Genomic DNA, 23,583 nt, shown 5'->3' with positions numbered 1-23,583 from the left:
TACTTTCCGACAGCCGTCCGCCTCCTTGCCGTGGCGTATGCATGCATTGTCCATGAATCCAGAGAAAGTTCGGCGAATCGTGACCGGTTGCCGTGATATAAGTGATATCCGGTACGAACGTAGTCAGGTAAGGATATACAGATATAGGCAAATGATATTTCGCATGATCTTCGCAGAGGCTAAGCAATTAACGTACACGCGAGAAATGCAATTTTCCTAGAGCCACCGAGTGCACGTCGTTTTCGTGAATAATACGCGCAGCAGGAATTCCACCATACTTATGGTATTTAAAGTGAAGTATGGCCAACGTCAGGTTGATAAATAAACTTGCCATATTGCTGCATTTTATGCACCCGAAGACGTGCATATTATTGCATTCAGAAGAAATACAGACGGCCGCTATATGCACTTGGTGCAATAAAATATCAAAGGAGCGATGGTGGCTACTATATACTCCCACTGAAATAATTACCCGTATTCATTTAACGTATATGCAGTCGGTATGCCTTGTCCAGTTACGATTATCTGCACGTAAAGAATAAAATTACTGCAGGCATTCTGTCCCACGGAAGATTGAAATGTCCAAGGAGAAAACACGCGTTTACATTTAAAATGTATCTGGAACGACTTGACGATGTTCTGCGATATATTCAAAAGGTATATTCATGCGAGCATATGTTCAACGACGATAATTGGTAAGTCGACGAGTTAGGTTTGCGCGATTTAATTGAACTTTTTCAAAAATCTCTTCTTTAAATGATTATTACATAGAATTCATTTTCATAATCCTACATTACGAGGAGATTTCAAACCCGTTTAATCTTACGGTCGTGTGCATATGTAATGCATACTTGAATATATGTATTTCGTGGATAGTCGAATGATACTGAAGTTTCTTGGTTAATATGAAAATTCAATGGTAATTTATATCTTTTGCTAGAAAAAGTTGTATCTGTTTTTTTTTTTATAAATAAAAAAACATTCGCTTGGGTTTGCTGCAAGTATCTTGAATAGATCTGAAATTATTACTTTGGCTAGTAATATCTGCATACACGTAACGATAAAATGTTACACCCTTAACCCCAACGCCCTTATACACGGTATCTTTATGTTCCACGTGCATACATACGTTTGTATGCATTTTTTACCAATAGTATCCTATTATGTTAAATTCACCAGATGCACAAAGTCTACTGCATCGATTTACTAAGCTCGTCGAATGCTGTCTAGGGGACGTGAAAAATTTGGAATTTTTAAATACAATTTTTTTTCAAGCTTTCCTCAACGTGTAGATGGGTCAGATTAGAACTTAATCCTGAAAACGTGGCTCGTGTCAAATCGAGCTTTAAAACAGTAGAGTTGCCTAAAATATGAGAAGAAGTAAATGGACCTCATCCCTTCGTTCTAGTCAAAATGTTTTTTACCAACCTTCTTCATTATGCTAATCCACCATACTTTACATATCATATATGACTTTTGACCTGGGACTTAAAAAACCTGTCACTCTAACGGGGTATCCCGTCACGATAATGAAAATATGCCACAGGCGTTAAGTTGTATTTGGGAGAGGAAAAATCTTCGGCAAACGAATATCTTCTCAGAAGAGCATCATTCCCTCTGACGTGTAACAGAATTGAAAATGGGAAATTTTTGAAAAAAAAATACACGGGGCAAGCAGGAAGCATAAAAAAATTCTCTCAGGACAATTATGGCTTTGAAGGACGAGAATATTCTTGGTGGATGATTCGAAGAATGGAAGGAGCCATTGAGAGAGCCACGGCGTATAATACATGAATGGACGCCTCCGCGATACATCAATAAACCACTCGATACGTCTGAATGGCTTCCCGAATGTCTGCAGACGAAAGAAGAGAAGAGGCAGAACTGTAGGAGAGAAAAAAAAGGAAGGAAAATAGGTAAAAATTAAACAGAAATGACCGGATGTGGATAATCCTCGCCGCATGGCAAAAAGTATCAGGACAAAAAATTGTCTGTATGAAAAAAAAAAAAGCAGAAGATAAAGAATGGCAGGAGTCGAAGACATCGGTTGAGAAATGGACGCTGCACATTTCGCCGGGTTTCCAAGGGTGCAGCAGTGATACTTCAGCGTAATCCTCAGGCTAATCCTGTTTTGAAAACTCGGCCTCGCGTGACCATGACGAACGCGACACCCTGAGATACTTTATTGCGTAAACCAAAAATCCTCGTACGTATGGTCAGTAACGTTATATCGTATTTCTCACAATAATATATCATGTGGTATTAAATATTTTTATCCATATCACACGATTGGTAGACAATTTTTCTATCCCTGAACCAAATGATAGTCACTGCATTCGTGAACACTTGCATGTACGAGCCAGTACGCACAATGCATTTTTACACAGGTATATCACGTCAAACGTCATGTTGAAAAGTTCAGCCGTCCAATTATATTCCTCGATTTACAAGATGTCGGGGACCAAATTGAATCCGACCCAGAAAACAAACAGCTAGACGACACTGGTTGACTTAATGTGGCCGTCCGTCATGTCGCGTCTCCATCTTCAGAAGACAAACTCCGTTTATTCGACTCTTGGAAGTCTGGCTAGGCACGTGGCTGACAATGTAACGTAAGTACTGTTAAATGGTTGTCAAACATTTTTTTATTTAATTTAATTCTTGACTTTCAATTATTAATACGACAGCCTTCTAATTTGGGTTAAATCTTCCAACCTAACTGTCCACGTCCATCTGTGTTCACTGGTTCCCTAGAAAAGACCTCGCGTTTACCCCGAGCAGTAGACCAAATGTGAAATCAAGTCCGTTCATTCGGAGTAAAACGTAACAGGCGTCCCTTAAGGAAATACAATAAATCATGGAATTCATTAGAGAATCGTCTTCCCGAATCCATTTGTTCGGTTCTCGTGTCAGAACCGATCCCGCTGTTCGGACAAGCCGGTGTCGTGTTCGAAGGGGTACGTCATGCTGCTCTAGTATCCTAACTGGGCAGCACATGGTACCCTAGGAGCACATCTGTATGCTTCATTAAACATTCCTCACGCGAGACATTGTGCAAGAGGCATCGGATGGGAAATAGTGTTGCAAAGATATTTATGAGCGCCATTTTAAAACGTATATGTGTAAGCTACAACCAGAATCCTAATGAAAAAAAAAAAAAAATAAGATAAAAATGCAAATTTTGTTTTCATATAACAATCACGATAGAACATTTCACAAATTATTGAAGATTACCAAGTCGTATCAGAGACACGAAACGCATATTTTTCGTAATCCTTTTGAGGACCATGCAAGGAGCGGCGTCTTTGATGCGTGGGCGTGTAGAACGTACAAATCGAATCGCTTAATGCCACGTTGTATTCTTTGCTTTTGACGTAAACCTGTCGACTGTGAATTCGATTCGTGTTACCGTAGAATTTGATTTATAATTTATTACTATATTCCCTGTGTCTTTATGATATACCGTGTTTTTCAATTAACAAAACTCTTTAATAATATATCATCTGTTTTCAAGTGAAGGTCTAGTCTATACGTACCTGTAAATGTATTTACTGTGTATATGCCGAAGGGGTGTTTTCTCAGCTGGCGCCCTGCGATCGCTGAACCGCATTTCAAAACGGGAAGATCCTTTCAGGACACGCTCGGCTAGCCACAAAGGACCGAGGACCTTTCGTACGTACGTCATTATACTCTTTACACAATATCATTCCACTCGCCGAAAGGACTGTAAAGAAGAAGCCTCCGTTGCCATTGAAACGCCTTAACGTTTACCGAATTGTCGACGATCAAAGCGAAAGGGACTTTAAAGATTTCTAGATTTAATTTGTTATTATAGCTGCTTGTAGAATGAAAAGCCAATAGGACTTTATTCACGACTAAACTGTCCTGAAAGATTCATTATATTTTTGTAACACGTTCGTCCTACTTATAGGATGTTTCATATTTTTTTATAAATTGCACATGTCTCTGGACCATACAAAAATATAATATACATACACTGCCACAGAATTGTAAGAGTCTTGCAATATATGTTATTCTTATTAAAATACAAAATGGCAGTCATACAGGATCAATACAGGTCACTTCAGCCATAAATAGCGGAATGTTGACGTCAGTAGTGATTTTGAATAATTTTATTACGGCATATAAAGTGAATTTTTTTACATTGAAATTTATGTAATATTATTCACAGATTTAAAGTGCATCGTTTATCTATCCGCGTATTATGATAATAATAAGAACGTACAATGAATATCTTCGCGACGGTCCTTCTAGATCGATTTATTCCTTGATGCGATTAATGGTATTTACACGCGGTCCATTTGCAATTGTTGACAAAGTGAACGAGTCTTTTCACCGTTGGATGAGTCGCAAAAGGATCGACAGCCTCGAAAATTTAGTGAAGCGTCACGCGATCGTCTAGGCGGATATTTTCTGTCTGATTTCACGCGTTTGCCTGTTCACTGGCGCGAGAATCGTATACACTCTTATATACATATATATGCACGTAGGAATACATAGTAGATATAGAAGTATACTCGTATACTTGTCTGAGGGATAACCAGTCCTCAACCTCAACAGTCCTCAACTAGAGAAGACTCGTTCACCTCGTCGTAAATACGATAATAAGCCTACCGTCGCGAGGAGGCTTGCGCCAACAACGTTGCTCACGATGGACGGTATTCTCGGACTTTATGGTGGCATCGAAAGAAAAAATTTGTTTGAAAAAGAAAAATCAAAATCGACCCGTTCTGTCTGTAAACGATGTTAGAAATGCATTACGTGCATCTCGTGACGGGAATATAGGACCAATACATTCTAGGAACAATGCATTTCTATCTTTAACAGCCGTACTGTAATCTTCGAAAGATACTTTCCCATCGCGATCAACATCCAGTTTTTTTAACATCAATTCAATGAGGTCCTGATTCAACATTACTTTGTATTAGTACGAAATTTATTATTTGAGTTGTCAGATTATTTTTTTCACTCACTTTGACACCCTCGTCGGGATCTTCGTCTGGTTGTTGTTTTATCAGACAGCCTCTCATTATTGGAAAGATTTGTTCCTTTCGGATTCTATTATTTTTCATTAGATCGTATACCTAAGAATGGAATGAGTGATATATATAGTAAAAGAGTGGGAAATTTGAATATTTTATAGGGAATACCCTGTAACCGAAATTTATTCTTTCGTTTAGAGTTCCACGTAAAATTATAGACATTCCTTCGTTCCATTGGTCCATGAAAATCTAAAAATTAGACACAAGTGGTATAGTGTTAATTAATTATGTATTAAGTTTTTAATTACCTGAAGTATATTTTGCTTATCCATTGCTGCGAATATTCGATCGACTAGCAAATGACGAATGTTTTCTGTATGGTCGAATCCGGAATGTAAAACGTCACGAAAAACTAACCTTTGTACTGGTCCCATCACTCTTACGATTTTATCATGTATAAGGGCCAGTGCTGCAAAAGATTGTATTTCGTATGAAATCGTTTCAGGTATTCATTAATATAGAAAAGATCGCGGATGCTTTATCATTTTGAACAGGTCATTAATAAAACTCATATTTTATGACACAGCATTCGTAATTGCTATAGGGTGCAATGCGAATGTTATAACCTTCCACTTCTCTGTAATTGAGATGAGTTTGTTGAGCGAGTTTCTTGAAAAGCTGATGATTCTTTCTTCTCACGACGATCTCCTTCAAGGAGGCGTTTAGCATGTCAACTGGCAATTCCGCAGGCATGTTTCTAGAGTTAATATAATTTAGTAGGAAAAATTATTCTATAATTTTGATAAGATTGGAAAAGAACAAGAAAGGGTCTATATATCATCGATTCTTTATTTAATAAACAATCATATACAGTATATCATACTCTTTTACAGTATACATATAGTGGTCTCTGGTGGTATCCGGTTTAATAAAAAATGTTAGAAAAGAAAAATCCGAGCATCGTACTAACAGCATTAAGGTCGCTGGTTCGATCCCCTTATAACTCATTTTTTTTTTTTCGTTTTATACTAAACAATTTATATGCCCTTAATGATTAAGTGATTTATTTAATGATTAAAAAGTTGTATTATTATTTTTTACTCCTCGACGAGTCTAAAGCATAAAAATATTTAAAACGATCCTATCTTTTTTTATTTATTCGGCAATTTTCGAAATGGCTTACGAATCATTAATCATACAGACTTTCGAAGTTTTGTGCCTGGAGCTAATCCAGCATCCTGAGTCCTTCGATGTCTTGTAAAGTCCTCTCACGAGATGTAAGGAAGGAGGACTCCTCTCCTCTTGAATATTCATTACCATAAAAAAAGTAGGTATCTGCGTACATCGAAGGTGGTGAGACCGTAAGAGTCCAGGCGTCTTACAGGAAAAGCTGACTGGCCCCTTGTGCTGGGCAATAAGGGCAATAAAGGGGTCTCAGCTAAGGCCCCAAGCAATAAAGGGCCCCGCGTATTTCAGTGCGATAACTGATGAATCGTGAACGCGGCATGGAATTACTTCACGGGAGCTGTTGGTCCAGCACAAAGACGACAATAAAGTCCCACCTAAGTATATCTAATGACATCATCTCACCGCCAAATGTAATAAACGCGTACAAAGCCTCACGGGGATTTCGTCGAAGATGTAAAAAAGAGTCCCTGGACCCAGAAGGGATCACGGGGTGGTGGGCTTAAGGAAGGAAGAGAAAAAAAAGATTTAAAAAATATGAAGACCCATAGAAAGACGTAAAGTCTCAAAAGCGGTTCTGCTCGTAAGTCGAGGATGTCAAGAATTTTCTTCTACGTAGGAGTCTTCGACATGAACATAAGGAAAAAAAAGTTTACCGCAAGATATTATACACTGTATTTTCAGTCAATTCGTTTTTCAAGCTATCAAATTGCGTTCTCGTTAAGAAAAAAAAAAGTGTCGCGACTTTGAAAATCACCGACAAACCTGTTTTCTTTGGAAATCCGGCTTTAACAGTCTTTCCACGGATAATGGAATTTTCAAAGGGCTCTTCCATTTTATATATATCTTATTTAATATGCTGACTAAATGCGTCCACGTCCTGCTGTGAACGAAATGAGACTTTTCTTGGTATTTTATTATGCAGCGACTATATAACAAAGAATTTTCATGTTATACCTTAGGTGCCAACTGTACATTCTCTGCACTGTAAAATCATATACAGCTGTAATCTTCGGCCATCTAACGTAGTAAACGTTCCGAGGTGATGATTTGCGACCTCCCTGGAGCAAAAGTGCATGGCAGGAGAAAACAGACTTAAACTTTAGATTCAATTTCGCGGGGCGTCAGCGGCTGACATCACGTCCGCCCACTGCTAGGACGTTGATGTACGACATGGCGCGCTGACTCTTCTTCATGGTCAAAATAGTCTCTTCTAGATGAATTTCGACGATTTCAAAATACATAGTAATTGTGTTTAAAAATAAAGAAAAAAAGTACATATCTTCAAACATATAAATTGAACTTTCCCCTGTTTTCTTTTTCGGAATATCAAAAGTAATACAACCACTTTATACGTTTGTTTAATATTTTTTATTTTTTCTCCATTTTCAGGTAAAACGATCCTTTCAAAATTCCAAATTCAAGGTGCTCGATCAACACGAGACTAAATGGACCATGAGGTCGAAGAGATCTACCAGTATCCAAAGATCGAGATCCGTATCGATCGTTACGTAAGCCATGTATACATATATATATATATAAAGAGTAGTAAGTATAAGCGAATGAAAAAAAAGAAAGAAAAAGAAATCTCTAACCGATCCTCTTCGTATATTGGTGAGTGCACGTAGCGCGTCATTTATAAGGCAGTGGTCCATCATAAATTTCGCAGATTATCGCGCGATGCGATCGTATTTATCTAACAAATAATTATTCTTGATTATCTTGGCTGGGGGGTGATGCATGCCTTGGCAAACAGAGATCAAAGATATGGCGCCCGACATCCCGGAGCCTTTGTTTAACGCTTAACAGCTGAACGTCCCGGTCAACAATTTCGTTTTATTTACGATGCGCTGACTTCTGACTTAACATATACACATATGTGTATACCTATAGATATCGTACACACCTATCCATACGGATTCAAGGGTTGGGAACCTATTACGTGGTAGCCTTGGGGTAGTCTCCATTTTGGCTGGGCCTAATCAAATTTCAAAGTTACTGCCGGAGATGCTCGCGTGCGTCTCACCTGAAGCTTCAGCTTCATCTTCAATATAATGGTAGAGTCTATATCCTAAAGGAGCATTTGGCAAGGGCGCCTGGAAGATAATCGATTGGAATAAAAAAAATGATGCTGATAAAATTGAAATGAGAAATAAGAAGCTAAGAGTGAAATTCATAATTTTCAGAGGATTTGCGTAAATTTCAATCACTGTCTTGTCAGCATGATTACGATGTAAGATCTACAGATTTAATGAATAAATATTGAAATTTTATAAAGCATAAATCACAAACAGGTTTTTCGTAGATTAATAGGTTGCACGGTAAAGAGATGCAAAGAGTTGTAAAAGACCAGTTTATTTTAACCTTTGACCTCGGTCATGCGCCAATATTTCATCTCGTTTCGCCAAAGCATCCCCGTAAATCAGACAGATCTTTTTTTTTCATTATTTATGATAATTAAGCGAAAACGATTGCTCCCACGGAGACCACGTGTGCATGGTCCTCATATGTTGCTCTACCTGTACTGTCATACGAGGCGATAAAAAATATGATCAAATTTCACAAAACCTCTTGGTACCGAAATTTATTACGTTTGTTACTAAAGTGTATAACATTAGATCGTATATATATTTACATAACGTATTATCGATTGATCGATCACGTAACGCACGCCAGATATATTTCATTGCTGCGTACAAGATAAGCACTGTGTATCTATGTATACTCCTGTCTCACAGGATCTCAAAATGACTTACTGGCAGTCATGTAAGCAGCGTATAGTAAAAACTTGTAAAACAAATAGGACGATTTTTCTACAGCTAATTTACCGCAACCGGTCGCGACTGATTAATCGCCCCGGAATGTAAACGCGCAGTTGTTTCTTTAGGCGTTTCGTAAAAACAGTCTTACGCTATACCATATCCAACTGGAGTTGGGATCTCTTGTGGTAAATTCATCGGAAGCTAAGATATCCGAACTTGGTTACTAATGATAAAAGGGGACTTCTGGGTCTGCTCTGCTTTCATCTGGTCCGTGCGTCAGTATATATTTATTCAGTTGTCCTGGCACTTCGAGTATGTGACGTTCGGCAGCCAATGATTGATGACATCGAGAGTCAATTATACCTACGCGACTTATCCAACTCATGGACAGCTTCCGGTGTGTCTTGTTGTTTTCGCAATTGCTCGATTTTATATAATGATCGCTTCCACGTGTTTCGGTGGGATTTTCAAACTTTTCAAAAATGCGGTTAACAGTTTTTCATAATTAGCATGTTGACACTTCTCACAAAAAATATCTGACATCGAAATACCCACGTGCATAGTTTTTATGCTGATGATCCTGGAATCTCCATATTTTCGTCGACCAACCGCAGGAATTATCATCTAAATTTGATATTAGTCACGCAGCATCCAGTCCGTAACAGATTTCAATAAAATTCCTAACGATAGTCGCGGTCGTAAATTCAACCCCTTGCAAACTCATAACGCGTCAAGCGCGAAGGCAACATAAGCCATAAATAAAAGCTTAATTAGATCTATCAGACGAATGAATAAATTTGTCTGATATTTTGAAGAAATTTTGTACATCAAAATTTTGGACCACTAAGTGAAAATTCTTTAGAATAGACCATTTTTTGTTGTCTACCACAATGCAAGAATCGCTGACCAGTAGCTGCAGCAGCATTTTCGCCCATTCGAATACGAGGCTTGTTATGTAACAATATTCCAGTAAGTTGTACGACAAATGTCGTAGCTAAGGGCTCGAACTAAGTGAAGCGTGAATCTAGGGAATGGATCCTGTGCCATTCGTAAGAATCTTTTTCTCCATGGGATATACTTTTGCTATTGTGCCAGGACACCTTGGACCCCATGCAGCGGCATTGTGCAATAGGGGGAAAAAATTACGAGCAACGTGAGGAAAGGTGTGAGTTTCGAGATTTTTCTCTGTGTGTATCCTAAACTCGTAGGCGTGGGTGGTGCAAGTTTTGAGTCAGAACCAATGAATTTCTTGAATTTATATTTTTAAGCGCGTGACAAATGGATATAATTTTGTAATATTTTTTTTTTATTTCGAAATGGCATCAAGTATATGGGTGGGACAGGAGGAGTGAGATAGATTGAACTCCGTGGGAATTAATGACGAGCACTTTCACCCACTCTTATTTTTATCTCGCGGACACGTCTCCAACCCTTCTTACAAATGAGTTGGGTTTTTAGGACAAATGGGGTGCTAGATGTCTGCCTTCTCTAAGTCATAGTACAGCTGCTCGTTCTGGTCACACGTGGCGGCTCCCTCTATCATCCCCCTATCGAGTGATGGTGCGACTGAAAAATTACGTGGGCTTTATCAGGCAATGCTTTTTAAACTAGAGTCATTTTTAAGTAGGGTTCTGCGCCAGAAAGTTTATCCGTAGTCTGGCCGCAAGGGAATTCCGTGAGAGTGACAGAGAGTGGGTGGATGAATTTCGGGAATGTGGATAAGACGGGAAAAAAACTTAAATACGTTTTACGTCTAAAACTTCAAGAACAGAAAATTTTTGTTACACTTTTTCATGGTTGAATTCCATTTTATTTGCATTTATTTTCAGCCTCGTGTCTGGATCGATTTTCAAAAAATATCTTAGTCACTGAGACTTTCTGGACTATCTTGAGAAATAGTTCGTCCCTTTTAAAGGAGGTTTGGTTTATCGCGAAGAAAATGCGATCGGTGCATCGCGTTTTAGTCCCAATTGATATCCTAATCTGTAACGACCGACAGTTATTTGACCTAACCTAACTCTCGGGAAACAGTAAGATAACGTAGAAACAGTTTAGGAAATTCTTTGGTCTCCATATAAAAAATGGAAATTCACACACAACTTTTGGTTATATTAAAACCGTATGGGTTGCCCGATGGTGACATTACGCGATTGAGATTAAAGAATTGGACCATAGTCCAATTCTCGTTGCAGCTTTCGTATACCGAGCAGGTGTACTCTGAGCAAATAAAGGAATAGGAAATGTTTAACATATAGATTTGAAGGGACCGCATTCCTAATTTTCAGTCTAGCCTACATCCAATCCAAACCTGTGAAGCACAATGCCACTCTATTTCCTTGACGCGTACACAATCACGTCAAAGTAATCCTGTTAGGAGACGCTCGACTGACCGCAAGACACCCTGCTGGGAGAGCAAAGAGGGTACCATTGCGTGGGTGGATTCAGCCAATCTGAGTCCTGATAACCTGGGTGTGTGTCGGTTTTAGAAAGGAGAGAAAAATAAAAAAAAGGGGGAAAAATTGGTTTCACCTGAAATCGAGTCTTTATAAACTGACTTATTCAAGATAAATTCTAGTCCTTTTCATTGGGATTCATGATGTGAGAAATGTACATTAGGATACCTGTGGTCAGTTTCCACATAAATTCATTGGATCCCAGTCAAAGCCACGTTGATCCTTTAAATCGTTCAGAGGCAAAAATCACGGTGGACAAATCCGAAAATTTTGACTAGAAATCCTTTTTCTTTTTTTTTCCCTGTTTTCAATATACTGGGAATATTACTTTGGATTCCCTCCTCTCGCATTGTCATAATTTTTCGGCCAAATCGCATCTGTTGTCCTGGGAACAGTGGGAACGAGTTTGGCAAACGTTTACAAGGAATGGCTTCCGTGCTGGCACAGAATGCAAAGGACATTTTCGATGGGAATAATCCTTTAGTAGTAAATTACACTTTAAAGGAGACTCGTACCTTGACAACAGTCGCCATTAAATCCTGTATATTTGTTATTGTGGAATTTGCTTGTAAACAAGATTTAAGGATTTGTCCAGTTCAGGGTTAAGAAGATGAATAAAAATTATATAATAATAAGCCTTTTCGGTTTCACTCGTGTTTATGAAACATAAAACCGTGAAAAAGCTCGCAAAGAGGATTTGGAACTTAACCTTAACTCGCAGACACGGAACGGAGTCTTCTCACGAGCTGATATAATAATATCCTGCAACGTAATATCAATAATCCACAAATACCTTTTTTTTAAATCAACTATCAGAAACAATAAGCCCAGGTCAATGCAGGAAATTCAATCTTCGATCAAGCTCACGCGAAAGTGTCTAAGTGGTGTCGTATTTCACGAATATTATTATTTTCCGCCAAGAAAGGATTATTACCGCAAACGCCAATATTATAATCCCTGAGTAACAAGAAATTTGATATTTTACCTATAAAACGGGATTTATTGATCTAAAGTTACCGACACTCACTCCGTAATTAGGTCGCATACCACAGGTCTTAAGTGTCCTTAATACAGTATACCCTCCCCGAATAAAAATGCACTTGCGTCACACTTCATAAATTAATATTTTTACTCTTTTCCGAATATGTCACGAAATTCGAAAATTTATGGTTTATTTCGCGATAGTCGGCTGCCATGTGATTATCGATGCACGGATGAGGAACCTTTGGCACCGTACCGATTTATCAGGCATACACGTGAGCGGCTCTTAATTAAACCTATGCATACAAAATAATTAGGATGGAAACGAAATTACCAGTACCTTTACATATATATATTCACATCGTATACACGCGGTATAACCTAATATAACAGGAATGGAGAAACACATCATACGTCCATGATTGAGGCTGACGGTAATCTATCTTGATTCGAAATTCCCGGGTGTTTGCAGCAAGCAGAATGCAAAAGGCCACGACGTAGCATACGTTAATCAATCAACCACGAAACGGTTTCAGCCCTCGTTAACATTTATATCAACTTTCGAAATATTCGCCATTGGATTACATGCATTCGCTTGTAGCGCAACATTTATAAACCGTTAATCAGAATGATTGGTAGCGACTAAGATTTAGCATGAATAAAAGGATAAATAAAAAGTCGCGATACGTAGAATCGCATATCGTATAGATATGACGATAGTATCGACAATACAAGTCTCGTTACGGCTGAAGCGTAGGAAAGTAGCGTGAAGATATTGACAGGTTCGAAAAGGCTTTACGAAGAAGTTTAATTTAATGTTACTAAGCAAATACGGTTGATACGAATCTTCAATTTCATCCGGTCTTCAACGTGTCTTCCCCTGGTAATTAGGTGCGAAGAGATATATCCCTTACAAACCAGCCGACAGGCATCTCACTTTGATTCCCTTTGTTTGCCCTGTTAATACGATATCGTAGCATTCATGATGGGGTGCCATTGTGGGAGGGTGTCTGAATAATCCTATCTCGAGATCGTCTTCCTATCTAGATTGCTGTAAATTAATGATATCTCGCGATCCTTTTATACACGTATAGGTTAGGTTGGGTACCATTCGTATAGGATCCACAAGTGCTGGACGCCGGGCTGAGCAATGGGATGAAATTTAGTTCGAACCAGACCCCAAGACGTCGATGGGTTTAATGTAAAGTCGAAAGCGAACCGGTGATCTGGAAATCACGGTGTTGTGATTTCTTAAGCGGCATCTTTATCTTATTGGTAAGAAAGTGCATGGCCTGGAGGTTTTTCGACGTTGCTTGCTGCAATTTATATACAACAGCCTTGCGAGCCATGACGGGACCGCTGGAAAATATATCAAAAGTGAAATCTGTTTTGGCTTTGAGAAAGTACGGTATCGGCTACTCTCTTGTAGCCTTTTTTATTATCGGCAAATATAGCCCTTGAAATCTCAGAGCGACGCGGCGTTCATTGATCGGCGGCCATTGCCTTTGGGATCGGGCTGTACGTTATCCGGGAACGGTTCGGTGCCATCTCGATAATTTTAAATTAATGTTTTTGATCCGAGACAGACCAATGCGATCTTGATTATTTTGAAGCATGATCGGTTCTGTTGAGAAAACGCCGCGGGAAGATCGGGCAGGGGTTCTCATGCTTGTTATTTTTATTTTGTGTTACTATCATTTTGCGCTTTGCTTCTCTTTGTTTCGTACCTTTGGTACCGGTTGATAACATCTGTGTTAGGAAATCGGTACTGGAGTAGCATGGTAAGGTTCAAAAGTTGAAAATATCTGATGAATTTCAAAATGCAGACTTGATTGATATTTATGTGTTTGACGTTTTAGGAGTGCTTTGAATTCGTACTTATTTGCAATACGTTATAGATAATATCGGGGATAGTGTAATGAATTATTTAGGATTGAGTTATTCGTTTTTTTTATGGCACCAGGAATCACTTTTATTGCTATGGAAATGTGTCTGTTTGAACTGCCAAAAGAGTGATTAGGTTGCTCATGTGATTTATTGAGAGCCTCTGGCATAACCTAAGACCTCACAGAACCGTAGCATTACGTCTCTGAGTGTAGTACTATAATGCAGCTTTATTGCCCGTATTAAACAATAATAACCTTCAATCTCTCGATACACGCTCTGCTCAACAATGGATTTCAATCGTATTGGGGCATGGCGCGTGGGCTGGAGAAGCCATTGTTTCGATTCATGGATGCCCTCCGAAGAAGATGGCGAACTCGAGACAAAAGGTTGTGGCACTGTGAATCGACTGAATCGGCATTCGAACGAATATCCAGTTGTGATTGTCAGGAACGATTAAAAGTTCAAGAATTCCGCAGTAACCTTAAAACGGAAGATTAAATTCCAACCTACTATGAAATTTTATTGAATTTCTTGTAGGTGTATAATTTCTCGAATTTTTTCGAGTATTTTTCGAAACTTGTGTCAGGGATTGTTCTTTTGGTGGGTCATTCCGTTTCTTGCTATTTCGAGCATTTTGTAAAAAAGGAACAACCGGCACGTGGCATCTTCACCAAAATTTTCTAAGGGACCACCGATGCACTTTTCTTCCTTATGCACTCTCGAGGTAAACTCGAAAATTCAAATACCCAAAATCTTTGAAAACAATTGTACCGAGATAGGAGACAAGGCACACGCCACGTTTGCCTCCTGTGGTCCTTAAGCATTTTTACAGCGCATTAGAATATAAAGGAAGACAACAATCGGCAGTAGCGACTCCTTTGAATTACTACGAATATCCCATAGAAAATCTTCGAGCTATTTCCATTGTGTCTATAGTTTCCTTAAGTAGCGGAACAGAAACGGTATTGTTAGAGAAATATTGTGAAGTTAGTTGTCAGACCACTGGATCTCGTCTCAAAAATTCCCAAGATGAAGATACCTAGAAAAAAAATCTCAAAAATTTCTAAAACGCACAACACCTTCGACACCCATAAGACTCGAATTTCAAATTCATCAAAAATATTTTCCACCAAACAAACCACCATCTACCACACCTAAAACAAAATCCTAAATATACTTACAGTATCCACATAACGAAAGAGAAATATAATTCAAAAGATGACTATACTCAAAGATTTCCAATCTTCAATTTCGATGATTAATGCCAGCCTATCGAATGCTCCCCAGCCTCTGAGATGCCATCAGTAATTAAAGAACAGTTATCAATCGATTATTATTTGACCAGTAATAACGCCAACCACAATTCTAAACCAACTTATCCAACGTATACTAAAGTCCATGTATACCCTTCTAAATAATAATAACATCATAAACAATAACACTACCAAAAAATTGTAGAAGCGCATCCTTATCTCATAATATACCAAAGAGCGTTCACGGCTAGCAAATGCATCGGCTAGAGAATGTTATTTCTATTCCATGGAGAACTGGTTCTTCCCATCGGGTAGAAGTGAGCGCACGCCGCGCGTGCCACTCGCGTGTGTCACGTGTCTCTGGTTGAGGTAGAGGTAGAAGTAAAAGAAAGTATAAGCAGTGGCCGTAGAGGCACAGTAGTATAGTTAGAAGTAGGTAGAGCAACAAAGAGAGAAGATGAATAGGTATAGATATAGTTATACACAGCTATAGTATAAGAGTCCAGAGTGCTGCAGTTAGGAATCTTCTCTCAGCCTAGTATATACATATATATAGTATATATGTATATACATACGAACATAGGACTTCGCTCACCGTCATCAGGACCCACTACCACTATCATTATTATCATCAGCACTACCCTCCACCACTTATCCCTTCTAATTTCCTATTGGCGAACCGTTCTCGACTGCGTCAATTCGAAGAAGAGGGACGGGATTCCGCTTCTTATTATTCCGCAAGACTAGTTCGCCACGTAGCAGATATTGCACCGCGGTACCGTGGCACCGTGGGAAGCTAAGCCCGACGGTATAAATGCTAATTTTATGCGATTCCTTCTGCGCCAACTGGGATATTCCTTACCCTGGGGATACCCTGTGGCGATAGCTCGTAGTTGCGCGTACGCGTTACTCGGTTGCGCAATAAAATCCACAATTGTGAGAAATGCCGAGGCGTACTTGTATAAGACTATTTCTGTAACTCGTGTTTATTTATAGGCATTTGGTACTTAATTTTTTCGTTAGATCTCCTGACTGTTTATCGATATAAGCAAACGGGAAGCGGTACTAAAAATATATGAAAAGATTGACGTGAATTTTTTAATACTAAAAAATTAACGTATTCGATCTTTTGTTATTGTGTATTTATTTTTAATTTTTCCTGTCATAAATTAGGTGGGATAGGTACCTATGCAAATGCAAGCTACATAGTTAGGAATTTGCGATGGCATGTGAAGTGGGCATTCCTTTAGAAAGTAATGAACCTTTCTTTTTTTCTTCTTTTTAGGCTAATGAAGATCGTGAGTTTTAAACAAGAATCCAGCCGGGGAGATCGCGTTTGTGATTTTGTTGTATTCTGCGGAATCGTGCCTGCTAATGAAATTTAATTCTTTCGTACTTTATGCGGGAAAGACAACGGCGACGTTCCGACGCGGTTCACACTTACCGGCGGTGTTTCATAAATAAGTGAAATTGCATGGGGTTCGAGGAATATTTAAGCGTATGAATATTCATGAGAATCGAGACACCTATAACAGCGAGGAACATTTTTAACACATTTATTTTTATAATAGCCATCCTCCGCTTCACGATCGACTCTCGGTCGCTCGCTTGCTTCGCTGCCGCCTGGCATGTGGCCGTAGACGTTTAAACATTTTATCAGATCATTTATATCGCATGAAGACCCATAAAAAGGGGGGGTATTTGCATGGGAAGTGGCTGAAAACACATAGGAATTAATTAGACTGCCATAAATACCGATCTTGGGGTTATTTATAGGCACACTTCATCGGTTCGCCAGACCGCACTACATGAAACCCTTGTTGCGTGTTTACGAGATGCTCACCCCCTTTTTATTGTTTTACTAATTTTTTTTATATCTCGTACCGATTTTCTTGCTGAATGAAAAACAGTTTAACTTCAATTAAATCTATTTGAGGTGACTCGGTAATGTAAGAGATTTTCTTTTTCCCCCTTGTAAGGCAACCTGCATGAAAAACAAGTCGGAGCGACCATGATGTATATGCAAGAAAAAAGTTAAGAAACTCGTTTGGACTACGTGGATTATTTAAAAGCGCGATTATTCCCCGTGACTGTATTCCGCAGGCCAATCTATTTAATTGCAGCTTATCGTTCACAATGGTTTAACGCCTCTTAAGAATGCACAATGCAGCTGCCGCATATCCACTGCCCAGCCCATCGCGGAGAAACTCTTTCTTAACGCCCTTAATTACAGGCCACTGTTCAAACATTTAATTATCGAAACGTTGAATCTTCCTCGAAGACCCAAATCAAGTTCTACGTCTACGCGACGCCCACGATTTTGACAGTTTTATCTTTTCCTCTCTGGCGAAAGCTTAAAAAAGCGTTAAAAAAAAAGAACAGCCTAGAGAGAAAAAAAAAAGGAAAAAAAATATATATCGAAAAACCCTACCTTATTCCGTGACCTGACCGAAGAGACTTGTGTCAGAATTCATAACCTTATTTTTCTTTTTTCCTCCTCTCTCTCTCTCTCTCTCTCTCTTGCTCGTTCTCCTCAAGGATTTTTCGAACAGGTCGAAAGACCCGCACGAAGACGAAGGTTAGCCAGAGGCTTCCTAATTTCCATAACGCAGTGGTGCACGTGATGGTGTTGAAGCCACGGACAACGATTTATGAATCTATTGTCTATGATCTATAGATCGGTACGTACAAGGAGCGCGAAGATACTTCTCTCGAGGTCGCAAATGTATCCGAGGAATATATGCTCCGGGGCAACCGGTAACCTATCGCGTTACTAAGCAAACGCTATACTTTTTAAAACCAATATGGCCGCAGGGGCAAATCGGCATAACGTGTCATTACCGGGCGCGTAAAGGGCCATCGATAAGAAAGGTGTTGAGTGAAGATCGAGATATGAAATGTCTCGCGTATTGCCATGGATCTTCACTACAGGTGCCAAAGAGCCGCCAGACGGTTCAACACGAACACTCGTTCTCAACGCTGGTACTCATCCTGGTTTGCTGTTGAATGTTTTTTTTTTCTTTTTTTTTTCTTTTCATTACCAATCCTACACAAATCAAGTACCAAAGATATCGAAGGTGCTTATTCGTGATCTCGATCCGCGTCTCGCTATACTTGAAGACTGGTCGTTAACGCACCAAGATAGAACCGATCGAATGCAGACTCCGAATTGATATCTCGATGAAAACCAGTTTTAAAATCGCTACTCAAATTGAGTTCGTTTATTAGAGGTGAGATGATTTAAGATCTGCGATATGGAGGATGGAACTTAGTTTAATTTTATACGAACAGCTTTGATTTCTCTAGGTTGCTATTGTTGTGTATCGTTGCCCTAGATCTATATGTTATTTATTGAGCATCGTAGCTCTTTATCGATGATTTATCGAGGATCGGTATTGTTTGATGATCGGAAAGAGACCTGGGATCGCGCAGCAGAGAAATTTCGGCCAAATTCTCTTCACGTCCTGGGCTAATTCACCCCTACGAAACGCTGGAGCCACTTTTTGACGGCTGGACGTGGTATTAAAGTTCAGTCGATTTTCTAAAACCAACACTTAATTATCTCGCGCTCAGTCATTTCGTCATTTTTCGTTTTTCTGCCATCCCTCTTGACTCCACACCTAACGCCCGTTTTCGTTTAGATGCCACACTGTCCGTGAAACCCAAAATTTACATGGCAGGTGATATCAATTACCGATCGAAAGCCGCCGAGACTGTTATGTAAGGTCTCGGGCTGTACCACTTTTCAGCATCCGATTCCCTCGCTACTTGCCAATTTACTCGTTTCATGATTTACCACTGAATTTTTTGCACAGATCCTTCACGATGGTACATACAGTTAGTGTCTGGAGATGAAAAATATCCATGATGAAATATACGTCTGACTGAAGATCATATCACTGGAAATGGTCGCTATTTGCTAAATTTCTTGTAATCATCTTAAAATATTGATATCTGATTGTATAAATGTCTTTTAGGAAGGTTGAAGTCACGAGGACAGTTTTAACGATCGTTTCTAATTTTTTCCTCAGATTTTGGAGAATTTTGAAAAAAATGGGCGTGAAGGCAACCCGAAGCGGACGCAAACAGTGAGTCGATAAGTAGCGTTAGGGGTCTCCTTGGGGTAAAAACAAATAATAACTTGCCCACGAGGCGCGACTGGTGCGGCTGGAGCGTCTGGCGCGGCGCTTAAACCAATCTCACCTTACTTTGGGGCCAGCTATCGTAATTTTGAAAATGGTTGTCTCATCACTGGCCTCACTCCCAGCATAGATTACAGGGCGCGCTACGGCCGTCGTATTACGGTGTTGGTTTTCGAGCCTTTTGTGTTAACAAGACACGTGTAATCATCCCCCTTTGGTTAGCTTTGTGGGCATTGTGGGCTTCAAAAGGGGACCCACTGCCGATCCCTTCGCCCCACAAGGCCCCAGGTTATGCACGGACCTGAGACGCATAGCAAGCGGTACAGTTCTCTTTTCATTTTTTTGCACTTTTTTTACTACGTAACATGCAACGATTTTACTTTGCATAGAAACTATCAAACGTACCTGGCAATAAATGTCAGCCTGCTCAGCAACTGCTCGCACTTAAACGGCTAGCAAATTACAGGTTAGCTAACGTTGCTCTCGTGATTCCCATAGTCCACGTGTCTCCCTGTCACATTAACATATAACACTGTTCCACAGTAGACAAAGTCCGCATGCAACATGTTCACCTGTTAAATTATTCAAAACAACAATTTTCCAAAATATCAAACAAATTTATTTACAATGAAGTTCAATTAAATGCAAATCATTTATCGTACCGTGTTAATTTTGGTCTACTGTTCGCTAGACTGCCAGGAATTTCCTATTACACATGAACCGAATTCACGACCGGTAATTTCCACGGGTCATTTTTCGACCAAGCTGTTACCCGACTCCAACATAGATCATCTCCGTAGTGAAAGTTTTCGTGTTCCTCGACGAGGCAGCTACGAACGAGATTCGCGTAAAGTTGCGAAAAAGCCAAGAGGAGACAAACGCGTGCTTACTTTATGATTTATACTCGACGTGGCGTCGCGCTAACTCGACACGGACATGATCAGAAAGACCGACAAAAGTTACCACGACAGGAACGTCCTCCATCAGCGCCAAAATTGCTGAATACTTTTTTTCGCCAGGGCGCGCGTGTGTTTTTCCAAAGATGCGATTTGTTTTTATCGGCCAACGTCCAAGAAGCTGAAGCGACCACCACGATAAATGCCCTCTTCCCTCTTTACGAGGGCAGTCACTTTTATACACTACGCAACCCGGTACAGCGTATCGCGCCTCTTTCGGGGCGTGCCGATGAAAAACTTGCGTCTCGCAAATTCATTTCTGCACAAACTGGCACCTGCCACCGGCACCACCACCACCGATTACGTCGTAACGGTGGCAGAACTGATGGACTCGATGTTTTGCTCGTCCTTGACTTTTGTATTTTTTGCACCTATTCAAAGTCGAGTTTGTGCCCAACGTAAATTGAGTATACAATATAGCATGTACCAATATATTTACGTACCAAAGAATTCCCCATACGATGAAGCTGCCCAAGGTGGATGAGATGATTGGGAATAAATTTATCTTAAAAAATATTTCTATCGTAATCTTTTCATATATACCGATAATTCTGATATCTAGTTTCTTTTTCATTATTATTGTATATACCAGCTATGCTCGTTCCAGCGTTGAATTCTTCGGCGGATAATAATGGCTCGTGGCACGAAAAACGACCAGCACGTCTCTTCGTGGTACGTTTCAAGGTGTTCGGGACTGACTTATGAACTTTCTCACCAAACTTCCTCGGACATTAGGCCTCCTGGTATCGGGACGTTGCTTAAGACGCCTTCCAGCTAAACTAGGCAGTCTTAATGCCCTCTTCTTTGGCCTGGTCCAGACTCTGACCAGGATTCCTGCTTCCATTGTTCCAGTAATGCATTCTGGAAGGGTATGGAAGCATTCCTATAGTTTAACAGATACACGTTGGATGCTGGGATGACTCACGAAAAGTGGATTTTTCAGTAGCTGCTATTGGGGTAGTGAAATAAAATTTTTTTTAATTAAAAAAATAATGAAATTTATATAAGAAATGTATCCTTGATTCTGTTCATGCTCGTTATTACTTTAATCAACGTGTTAATATAAAATGATATACAGATGTAAACAGCGTGGGATAAAAATCTATTTAGATTCGAGATACGCAAGTGTTCTCTTAAAATAAAATAATATTGTTCTAAATGAGCCTATAGGTATTTTACCTTGCCTGGGGTTACCTAACCTAAAAAACTGTCTGTTAATAGACGCCTTGGTAATGTTCAATCTTCCATAGGTAAATGCTTAAGCGTTATAGCTACAGTCAAAATATGGATCGAGCTATGATCGATGAGTGCAGCAGGTGTCAAGCAACGCCTAAACGCTTCTTGTAATTAACTAGGAAGAAACTAATACTCGATAGTAGGGGTTGGCAGGGGAACACTGATTTTCGATCGGAAGATGTTAATCGCCGAGAATGATGAATGCGTCAAGAAGAAAACGAGGTTCTGACGTAGGTAACGAAATGCAAGGATGCTTAAGGTTAAAGGGGTTAAAAAAGCGATTTTCTCATGTAGACTAAAGGTCCAATATCCAAAGGTCTTCCCCATATCCACGCCCTTCACCTTTATCTCTTCACGATCCCTGCCGGTATCGTTGAAGACATTTTTTTTTTAAATCACTCACTGTGCAAAAGTAAAAAAATTTTCGCAGCATCCACTGGACCGCGATCCGATCATCTCTGCATCTCGAGCACCGACCTATTGTCCATGGTTGTGGTGGTAGTGGAATTTAGGAACGATCAAACAACGATTTGCTCTTAACAATTTTCATCCACAAACGCAATCTATGGGCTCTCAGCATCTCTACGTTGCATTTAAGTGCGCAAGGTGTTCGCTTCTCTCAGTAGATGCATCTCTGGTAGCCCTTGGCTAATGTACCAACACGTAACCAAGCCGTGAAAGTCTGTGTATGATTGAGTGTGGCCGCTGGGATGCTTACACAGTTACGCTGTCGCTCAAGAGGAAAAGAACGGTAAGACGAATACCGCCTCCTTTTCAAAATGGACGGTACACTTTTTGCACCGCAAAATGCCACCGGTTGACGGATTGCCGTAGCTGGGCCGCGAGCAACGATCGAGCTAATAGTTGCCGCTGTTGAAAAATTACCCCTTCGACTAATAAAATGAGGGAGACGAAAAAAAAGAGGATCCCTCAACGAAGGAGATTACAATAAGAATCAAGCAGAAGATAATGGGAACATTTTTTTGCCGTAATCTGCTGTTGAATATTTTAAATATCATTTTTAAAAAATAGTCAACCACTCGACTCTACGGACTGTATAATCCCTTTCGTTCTGACGTGAGGGAACGTGGCTTTCTCCACACCTGTATTTGCACGGAATCCACTGAGGCCAGTTTGCACGAAGTCTTTCTTGTATTTTGCCAATAGAACCTCCCTTCTGTGTTCCAACTAATTCCTGCTTATTTGACGAATGAAAGGCTTCGACGCTTAGCTAACTACCGAAACAGCTGCTGATTTATTTTTCCTCGAGTGCTCGGAGTCACGCTGTATATACAGCCTAAATTTTTTTTTGTTTATTTAAAATGCTTCACTAATCTGCTGGTAGATCCATTCGCAGTTTTGTATCTTTTAATATTCAGGACTGACCGGTTGTATAATTTTTTCTTGGCTTTTTCTTCAAGACAACATTGAGGACAATCAAGAATGTAAATCTCTTGTACGTATTCGAATATGGTTTCTATACTTTTCTTACGTACGTTGGGTGTGGATCTTTGACTACAGGTGAAGACAACCACTGATTGATGCTTTGTAATTACTACGTCTTAACAAACAGTTGTATCCTGCCCTACTATACTTTGCCCTTTAATCATTTATGCACGTGCAGTTTGCGAACCCTGCGACTGAGGTACTTAAATATTGTCTCGATAAAGTCGAAACGAAAGCCCCTATGTAATTGCTGGCAATGAAGAATATTTCTTCACGGAG

The 23,583-nt window shown here is 39.7% G+C and overlaps 1 protein-coding gene across 1 annotated transcript; it reads right to left on the bottom strand.

The window, feature by feature from the left end:
- Positions 1–4,151: 4,151 nt before the first annotated feature.
- On the bottom strand, positions 4,152–5,825 carry LOC107272458 (EF-hand calcium-binding domain-containing protein 1-like). Its single transcript, XM_015749630.2, has 5 exons — positions 5,630–5,825; positions 5,312–5,472; positions 5,172–5,252; positions 4,995–5,105; positions 4,152–4,924 (listed from the first exon to the last, which is right to left on the bottom strand). The coding sequence occupies exons 1-5, from the start codon at positions 5,754–5,756 to the stop codon at positions 4,736–4,738; spliced, it is 669 nt and encodes a 222-aa protein (XP_015605116.1). The 5' UTR covers positions 5,757–5,825; the 3' UTR covers positions 4,152–4,735.
- Positions 5,826–23,583: the final 17,758 nt, after the last annotated feature.

Source organism: Cephus cinctus, unplaced genomic scaffold (assembly GCF_000341935.2).
Source record: "Cephus cinctus unplaced genomic scaffold, Ccin1 Ccin1_scaffold1184, whole genome shotgun sequence".
Taxonomy (NCBI): Eukaryota; Metazoa; Arthropoda; class Insecta; order Hymenoptera; family Cephidae; genus Cephus; species Cephus cinctus.
Note: the sequence above shows the minus strand (reverse complement) of the source record. Positions and strands in the feature narration are given on the sequence as shown.

What these genes read in the sequence shown, in the direction of transcription:
- LOC107272458 (XM_015749630.2), bottom strand. Translation starts at nt 5,756, where the DNA reads ATGCCTGCGGAATTGCCAGTTGACATGCTAAACGCCTCCTTGAAGGAG. An exon ending in CAATTACAGAGAAGTGGAAG is followed by an intron (nt 5,473 to 5,629) that starts GTTATAACATTC and finishes AATCTTTTGCAG; the next exon opens with CACTGGCCCTTATACATGAT. An exon ending in ATAAGCAAAATATACTTCAG is followed by an intron (nt 5,253 to 5,311) that starts GTAATTAAAAAC and finishes TCTAATTTTTAG; the next exon opens with ATTTTCATGGACCAATGGAA.